This window comes from Syngnathus typhle, linkage group LG11 (genome assembly GCF_033458585.1).
Source record: "Syngnathus typhle isolate RoL2023-S1 ecotype Sweden linkage group LG11, RoL_Styp_1.0, whole genome shotgun sequence".
Classification (NCBI taxonomy): domain Eukaryota; kingdom Metazoa; phylum Chordata; class Actinopteri; order Syngnathiformes; family Syngnathidae; genus Syngnathus; species Syngnathus typhle.
The window spans coordinates 8,518,091-8,527,266 of NC_083748.1; the positions used below are offsets into that span (position 1 = coordinate 8,518,091).

The 9,176-nt window shown below is 44.1% G+C and overlaps 1 protein-coding gene across 6 annotated transcripts in view; it reads left to right on the forward strand.

The window, feature by feature from the left end:
* prickle2b (prickle homolog 2b) overlaps positions 1-5,296 on the forward strand; it is a 43,633-nt gene extending 38,337 nt beyond the window's left edge. For all 6 annotated transcript variants that reach the window (XM_061291331.1, XM_061291335.1, XM_061291334.1 and 3 more), the window contains 6 exons: positions 156-269; positions 457-594; positions 670-873; positions 1,813-1,999; positions 2,396-3,271; positions 3,340-5,296. In XM_061291331.1, coding sequence (XP_061147315.1) covers positions 156-269; positions 457-594; positions 670-873; positions 1,813-1,999; positions 2,396-3,271; positions 3,340-4,259 — 2,439 coding nt within the window. In that variant the 3' untranslated portion in view covers positions 4,260-5,296. The remainder of the gene's footprint in view (positions 1-155; positions 270-456; positions 595-669; positions 874-1,812; positions 2,000-2,395; positions 3,272-3,339) is intronic.
* Positions 5,297-9,176: the final 3,880 nt, after the last annotated feature.

Here is a 9,176-nt window from a genome sequence, read left to right on the forward strand (position 1 = left end):
ATTAATATTTCTGCATACACAGACAAAAGAAAAACAGATATGTGTAAAAATGATGGCTAAAGGAAAAACCGCACAGCAGTCTTTAGGAGTAATTTGACCATAACAAAAAATGGTTGTCAGCAGCATCCCAATCAATCCTCTCGTTTCTTTGTCAGGTCCATCAGTACTACAGCTCCCTCCCTGAGGACAAGGTGCCCTATGTTAACAGCCCGGGAGAGAAATACCGCATCAAACAGCTCCTCCATCAGCTGCCGCCCCACGACAATGAGGTGAGAGTCCAAACTGAGCCCCTCCCCCAGTACCTTCAGCCATCTCACCCTCCCTCCCTCCTTCAGGGCAAAGGAGACAAGACAGAAATTCCATTAGCCGAAAACCAATTATGAAATCTTTCCTTGCTATAAATGCCTAAAAGGTAAAAGAGAAGTGACACCGACCATTTTATTGTCCCATGTTCAGGTGCGCTATTGCAACAGTTTGGACGACGAGGAGAAACGAGAGCTTAAGCTCTTCAGCAACCAACGAAAACGGGAAAACCTCGGGCGTGGCAACGTCCGGCCTTTCCCCGTGACCATGACGGGAGCCATCTGCGAACAGGTAGAATGTGTGTCTAATATCAACATTTAAGTCCCGCGTGAAAACGACAACATCTCCTCTCCCATCTGTTGTCAGTGCGGCAACCAGATCAACGGAGGCGACATCGCAGTGTTTGCATCTCGCGCCGGCCACGCCTTGTGTTGGCACCCGGCTTGCTTCGTGTGCAGCATGTGCAACGAGCTCCTGGTGGACCTCATCTACTTTTATCAGGACGGGAAGATCTACTGCGGCCGGCACCACGCCGAGAGGCTGAAGCCGCGCTGCACAGCTTGTGATGAGGTAGCGAGCGCTAAACTGCTGTCATATGATTTTACTCACACGCACACATTCTGAAACCATCAACTCTACAATTAACACAAAGTTCCCTCACTTAATGGGGGGCACTGACACTGTTCTGACTTCAAATGCACATCTGGCTTAAAGTCGAAGCTGCTTAATAGAAATAATTGAAATAAACATCACATGGTTTGTCCATGACGAATCCCGATCAAATACGATTACTCATCTGTTCAAAACTAACCCTAAAACTTTGTTGTCAAGTGTTTAATTTTGCTTTTTGAAATTCTCTTTGGTGTTTTGTGATGGTTGCCAAATAACCCAAGGCAAATTTAGCAACAGTTTCTGGAACTCATAATTCCACAAATACATTATCCATGTGGGCCCGAATCTTTGCACAATGTCTTTCTTGTGTCACACACTCAACAGTCCTTTTGAATGATTGATAAATGTTCTCCCCTTTCGCCACACCACAGAAGAGTGAAAAAGTCTGCTGTCTAATTGTCTAGACATGGATTATTCGCAGCTAATTCAGATTACTCACTTGAAGAAATGAAAAGTAAACTTGAAAGATTATTTTGTCACTCGCTTACACGCATATTTTGTTTCGTGCTTTTCCTTTTTTAACGCTGGATAAGAAAAACAAACCATGACTCGCAACATTAAGGGACTGGCCTGGGAAAACATAATTAAAAAAAAAAGAACAATCATCCTGGCACCTCATGTGAACTTCCCCGTGGCTGACCCCAACATGTTTGGAACAGATGGGCATGTGTCCCGCAAGATTGATCCCCAACGATTCCCAGACAAGCCTCTCACATATTCACTATCTAACTCTACTAATCTGTTGAAATGAAAAGCATGTGTTGTTGTGAAAACCAGACTTTATCAATGATAGTCAGGCTTCATCTTTGTAGACTTATCGGACTTGTTCCTTCTCAGATCATCTTGGCGGACGAGTGCACCGAGGCCGAAGGCCGTCACTGGCACATGAAGCACTTCTGCTGTTTCGAGTGTGAGACGGCGCTCGGGGGCCAGCGCTACATCATGAAGGATGGAAGGCCGTACTGTTGCTCCTGCTTTGAATCCCTCTACGCCGAGTACTGTGATTCCTGCGGAGAGCATATTGGTACGCAGCGGAATGTGGAGGGAAAAATGCGCGAGGATTTTTCTCGTTCAGGCCTACAGTACAACTCCGAGTTATACATTCATGCGATGGGAGACCAAAATTTAAATGATTCAAAAATGCTCTCATCTGACAGTGTAATCCCTGAAACGATTACGAAACTGACGCTTGAAAAACCAGATGGCAGCTATTACCCAATAAAAAAAAATAAAATGTGGCAAAAAAGTTTTTCATTTATTCATGACTGGCAAAATTCCACAGAGATTGCCTCAGAGTACAATTTAATTGGAGTCTTGCTGTTTTTCTCAAAAGACAATTTGTGCCTCTGTTCTCGAATTAACGTTGACCTTGAAAATGCAAGCTTTTTTATCAACTCTGTGCCATGTGTTCTACCCGCAGGCATTGACCAAGGCCAGATGACGTACGACGGGCAGCACTGGCACGCTTCCGAGGGTTGCTTTTGTTGTGCCCGCTGCAAGCGCTCCCTGCTGGGTCGACCCTTCCTGCCCAAGCAAGGGCAAATCTTCTGCTCCCGTTCTTGCAGTCTGGGCGAGGAGCCCAACGGCTCGGACTCCTCGGATTCTGCCTTTCAGAGCGCTCGCTCCACCAGAGAGTCCAGACGCAGCTCCAAGGCAGCAAAAAGTGGCGGCGGAGGGCAAACGGAGGCGATATCGGGGGAGGTGGACCCGTTGTCATTACAAATGGACCTACTGAGTCTCTCGAGTCAAACCCCCAGTTTGACACGTGAGCCACCTGCCTGGCAGAACCAGAAGCAAGTCGTGGATGGCTACAAATTGGATTCCCAAGCTGAATCGACGGCTAACCCCACCCCTCTGCAGCTCCTCAGCCAGTGCAATGTCAGAACGTCCTGTAACCCACCATGCCCTGGGCAGAATAATCAACAGCAGGACCACAGGGTCAAAGAGACCGGTGGCCCAAAGAGACCGCCTATCTCGGCTCTGAAAGGTCACTCTCTAAACGAGATGTGGTTCCAACAGCCAGCTCCAGATGATTTCCATGGCCCAAAGCTAAGGACCCAGATGAGTTTCCCTGAGGTATCTCAGCAGTCCCAGCACAACGGCGGCTTCTCCGCAGACAAGCGCTCCATCAGTCTGCACGGCTTCCAGAGGGACCGAGATGTTGGTCCTCCGCCAGCCAGCCAAGTGGCCAGAAGCAGGAACCCCATCAACGCACTTAACTTTACAGAGCAACTGACACCTCTCGAGCAGACCCCGAGGGGGTCCATGGAGTGCTTGGGCATATCCAACACGACAGGTGGGTGATTACACTTTTCTCCTGCTCCAGTGAAATGACCTTAACTCTTCCTTTCTCGTACCGCGCAGGCCAATCTGCCGAAGGAGGAGGGAAGCGGCAAGAACACCTGTCGCGTTTCTCCATGCCTGATCTGAGCAAAGACCCTGGAATGAACATCTCTGAGAAAACCCTTAACTCCTCGGTTCAATTTCAGAGCTCTGACTCCCTTCACGGTGTCAACGGTGGTCAGCCCTACATGGAAATCAATCCCTCCAGGTCTTCTCAGTACCAGTTGCAATATTGTGATCCCTCTGGTTCAGGGGTGGGCAGGAGCTCCGCTCATTTACCTCCTGGATTCACCTACCAGGAGGAAGACAGAACGAGTCTGGTGAGCAGCGCCAACGCTGCCCGCCTGCCACCCATAAGTGAGCGCAGGGTAAGCGGTGTGAGAGGAGCAAGCGTCAGGATTGAAGTGCCGGAGGAAACTCCTCAGAGACGGAGGCACCACCACCACCACCGCTCCAGAAGATCCCAACGTTCTCGCTCAGAAAACGCTCTCAACTTGGTTGCCGAGCGCAGGGTGAGACCTCAGGAAAGACCGCAGCTTCACGTTCGAGAGGATTACGACCGCTTTCCTCCCCCGAGGAGCGCCAGGGAGCACTTTGGAGTCACGGGAGGAGGGAGATACCAACCTCAACTGTTTCGGCAGTGCCCCAGGACCACGTCAGACTTATCACTCCAGAACCCAGGAGCCGGGCGACGCACGGGCTTGAATCAGTACTCCTGGGACGACTATGACGACGACTGGTGCTCCACTTGCTCGTCGTCATCGGACTCAGAGGACGAAGGTTACTTCCTGGGGGAGCCCATCCCCCGACCCCTCCAGATGCGCTACCTCAGCAATCAGGAGCTGGTCCACAAGTACAGCAGCGGGATGGGAGGGACCAACCGCGGTGCGCAGCTGAGTACGCACAAACGGCGGAAAAGCAAGAACTGCATTATTTCCTAACGTTTTGCTTGGTGCCGCAGCTTGAGTCGACTCATTTTCTTCATCTGGAGAACAGATGGACAAAGTTCATTTATAGTCTGCTTGAGCAATAGGCAGTAGCAAACTGAGTGAAACACAGCATTGTTTGTCGTTGTATTAATCAGATTAATCATTTTGCGATAAAATAGTAAAGTCTGCATTACACAGGATTTTATAGGTCAAATTTAGAAACAGATAAAATATCTCAAAAACCTGAAAAAAAATTATCAGCGTCAAAAGTATATCAAGGGACACCTCTGATTAAAATTGTCTGTTGAGCAGTGACCAATTTCTTTCTCTCATGCAGTTTTATCAACTCAATATTTTAATTTTTTAAAGCTGATGTGCAATTTTTTAAATGCATATAGTCTGTTTGGTACAATTTAGCTTTTCATGGTGTGATATTTTTTTTTCCCCCAAATAGGCCGCGCTGTTGTATTTGGCTGATAGTATGTACATAGCTAAATGAACTAATAATTTCACTTAAGTTAAGGAAGTTGTAAATGTAAATATGGTTGTAAATGAGGCCTCATATTTTTATACGTATTATATATATGTAGATATACAGTAGATAACAAGACGAACGGCGCACGCATGAGACATGGCTGAGCTGATCCTGAATTTGGAATAGAGGATTATTTCAGCCATTAGTTTGATTGACAGCTTGTGTTTTTCCTCTCGAGTGTGTCAAACAAGTGCGTGACTGTTCAGCATAGCAGTTTGGTGCATACATGAATAATAATCCGCAGTGGACTTTGAAGTAGAGTTGGATTGGTAATATATGCAAGATGGCATTTGAAACCAAATCTTTGGTTGTATTGCATCAGCGCTTAAGAATGGGAACTTGAGCACACTGGGATTTTGTATTTCAATAATTTGCATAGTTGTCAAACTCACTTAAAGAACTTCTCCTTCTACAGTTGCTACTAAACAAGCCATGCCATTTTATTCTCGTGCTAACAAACCATCTGTGTTGTAAAATCCTGTTCTGAAATCAAATAAAAAATATTGTCTGATCATTTGAGTGTGCTGCAAAGTTTTTACAATAATGACTTATATAATGAGTTACTTTTTAATCTGTCTACAGTTACTTTTTAAGATCACAATATGTTAAATATATTGGAATTGAAGACTAACACAGATGTTAATTTTTTTTTCCCCCTAACTCTCAGCAGGGTGTGACCTTCGTTAAATCAAGACGCTGTCAAATGCTCATCCTCACAGCCTGATCTTTTTATAAATGCACGTTTACGTAGGAAACAGGGGTGTTTGTCAGGGCATGGCTACCACATGATTGACAATTGACAACCACAGATAGAAGTGCTCTACCGCAGTTCCACCCTGTCATTCCATTGTGGTCTCATGTGGTCCCAATGGGCCCAGATGATAAAGCCTAATCTGCCAAACCAAACAGGAGGCTTCAAAACATCCACAGGCCATATGGTGACGTCAAACTTGTGAAATGCTTTTAATGTATTGGATAATGTTAAACACCCGTCCACCCATTTGCTGTACTGTTTATCCTGTTGAGGTTTGTGGCTGAACTGCAGCGTAGAAAGCACACCCTGGATTGGTCGCTGGCCAATCGTGGGGCACATCTAAACAATCAAGCTGACAACTAGGCCTGTTTTACTGCCGCTTCTCCTTTCTCATTCACAACCAGTTTTATTTGAACTTTGTTTCACCAGCATAACACTCCGTTTAAATACTGTTAAGTGTCTGGATGCATAAAAGCGTAACAAGACGTGTCATACCGTAAATTGGATTGCATCTGACCTCCATATGGTAAATGAGGATTATTGCTGCTAGCCCTCCTAAACCACATTAGCGCTCACACCTACTGTATGTTATGTACAAAGTGTTTCAGCACTTAGTGCATGATTAGAGGCGACGGAGCGTTTTAATGCTGTTGGCACGACTGGCATGTTAGTGAGTTTGCGTCACATGACCTCGACTTTCGTGGGCTGATGAAATAGTCAGCTGTGCTGCATCCAAAAACAGCAGTCCAAGCATGTGACTTACATTTCAGACAGACTGCTTAATCTATTTGATGTGATGTGAATACATTAGCACTTTAAAGTAAAGCCTTATCCTGTAATTGTGTGGACGAATAAAGACCAAAAAAAAGAAAGATACAAAGCATTTTTGACAGAATGAAAACTGACAAACCAGCTAAAAAGACTTAGGTTTTGAGTTTTGTTGTCATTGAGAGACCCTCATCTCGCCTCTTTGATTGGTTGTTTGTCTCTATGAGTGCTATGATTGTAGTATTTTTGAAGCCTTACAATATAATATGGTAATTTAAGACTTCCTATACATGGTCATTTTTTAATTAAAAAAATATACATATTTGCTAAGTATGGACAGTTAGTTATTTAATAATAAAAACCCTTACTATACATGGACATTTTTAATAATAACAAAAATGATTTACTATACAGTTATTTAATAATGATGATAAAAATAAAAAAATAAAAAAAGCCTTACTATACATGGTTTCATCAGCCAAGCCTGCAGCCCAAAGGGCATCTTGCCTCAAGAGAGGATTGCATGATGGGCGCCAACCTCAAAGTTGCTTGGCTGGAGGGCTCGATCTTGTTCATGACATGGATGGCCCCTCTCCCACTCTGTGAGACATTCACTCACTCACTACCTGGCCATGAGGTGTCCCATCTGTATATCTGTATACTCTCTCTCACTCTCTCTCTCTCTCTCTCTCTCTCTCTCTCTCTCTCTCTCTCTCTCTCTCTCTCTCTCTCTCTCTCTTTCTCTCTCTCTGTCTCTCTCTGTCTCTCTCTCTCTGTCTCTCTCTGTCTCTCTCTCTCTCTCTCTCTCTCTCTCTGTATTGGTTGTATTGATTGTATTGTAATGTATTGTATGTATTGTATGTATTGTATGTATGTATGTATTGTATGTATGTATTGTATGTATGTATTGTATGTATGTATTGTATGTATGTATTGTATGTATGTATTGTATGTACGTATTGTATGTACGTATTGTATGTACGTATGTATTGTATGTATTGTATGTATTGTATGTATTGTATGTATTGTATGTATTGTTCAGTGAATGAACGTGAGCCAGAATGTAGATAAACTATTTGCCAAGGAAAGAAAGAACCACACACTGAAACACCACTTCTTTTGTGTTTGTTTTCTCCAAACTAACTAACTTTATTGCATGAAAGGATGCGCCGTTATGCAACAGCGGGGAGATTATGCTTCTTTGGGTAATCTTCATTTTATAACACTTACAGTAGTTTTTAAATAACGTGTATGCATATACACGCCTAAATATTGTTATCCAATATATATACTGCAATTTCACATTAGATTGCTGGTTTGAAATGTACTTTTATTATTATTATTATTATTATTATTTTAATAAACATTTATGTTAAAACTTGTCTGGTGTTTTATTCCTTCTTTTAATTTTTTGGGGCATGAAAACATACAAATCTGAAATTTGGTTAACTGCTGGTGTTGGTGTCCCCCAAAATAAAGAGTAAGTAGTCAAATACACATTCTTGAGACGTACAAAAAAATGCATGAAGTTATTAGCTACACTTGAGTGTCCGTGTGACGTAAACAGATCAACCAGCCAATCAGGAGGTGGGGGTGAGGGCGGGTGTGGCACTTTTCACTTTCACTTAAGCTTTGGACATGATTTTTCCCTAATGAACTGGCCTGTTATTAGGTACACCTAAAAATGGCGGTGTACCTAATAGAGTGTCAGAGTGATGTCACAGAACAAGCAGCCAATCAGAAAGTGGGGGTGAGGGCGGGTGTGGCACTTTTCACTTTCAGTTAAGCTTTGACCATGATTTTTCCCTAATGAACTGGCCTGTTATTAGGTACACCTAAAAATGGCGGTGTACCTATTAGAGTGTCCGAGTGATGTCACAGAACAACCAGCCAATCAGAAAGTGGGGGTGAGGGCGGGTGTGGCACTTTTCACTTTCAGTTAAGCTTTGACCATGATTTTTCCCTAATGAACTGGCCTGTTATTAGGTACACCTAAAAATGGCGGTGTACCTAATAGAGTGTCCGAGTGATGTCACAGAACAACCAGCCAATCAGAAAGTGGGGGTGAGGGCGGGTGTGGCACTTTTCACTTTCAGTTAAGCTTTGACCATGATTTTTCCCTAATGAACTGGCCTGTTATTAGGTACACCTAAAAATGGCGGTGTACCTAATAGAGTGTCCGAGTGATGTCACAGAACAACCAGCCAATCAGAAAGTGGGGGTGAGGGCGGGTGTGGCACTTTTCACTTTCAGTTAAGCTTTGACCATGATTTTTCCCTAATGAACTGGCCTGTTATTAGGTACAACTAAAAATGGCGGTGTACCTAATAGAGTGTCCGAGTGATGTCACAGAACAACCAGCCAATCAGAAAGTGGGGGTGAGGGCGGGTGTGGCACTTTTCACTTTCAGTTAAGCTTTGACCATGATTTTTCCCTAATGAACTGGCCTGTTATTAGGTACACCTAAAAATGGCGGTGTACCTATTAGAGTGTCCGAGTGATGTCACAGGACAACCAGCCAATCAGAAAGTGGGGGTGAGGGCGGGTGTGGCACTTTTCACTTTCAGTTAAGCTTTGACCATGATTTTTCCCTAATGAACTGACCTGTTATTAGGTACACCTAAAAATGGCGGTGTACCTAATAGAGTGTCCGAGTGATGTCACAGAACAACCAGCCAATCAGAAAGTGGGGGTGAGGGCGGGTGTGGCACTTTTCACTTTCAGTTAAGCTTTGACCATGATTTTTCCCTAATGAACTGGCCTGTTATTAGGTACACCTAAAAATGTCGGTGTACCTAATAGAGTGTCTGAGTGATGTCACAGAACAACCAGCCAATCAGAAAGTGGGGGTGAGGGCGGGTGTGGCACTTTT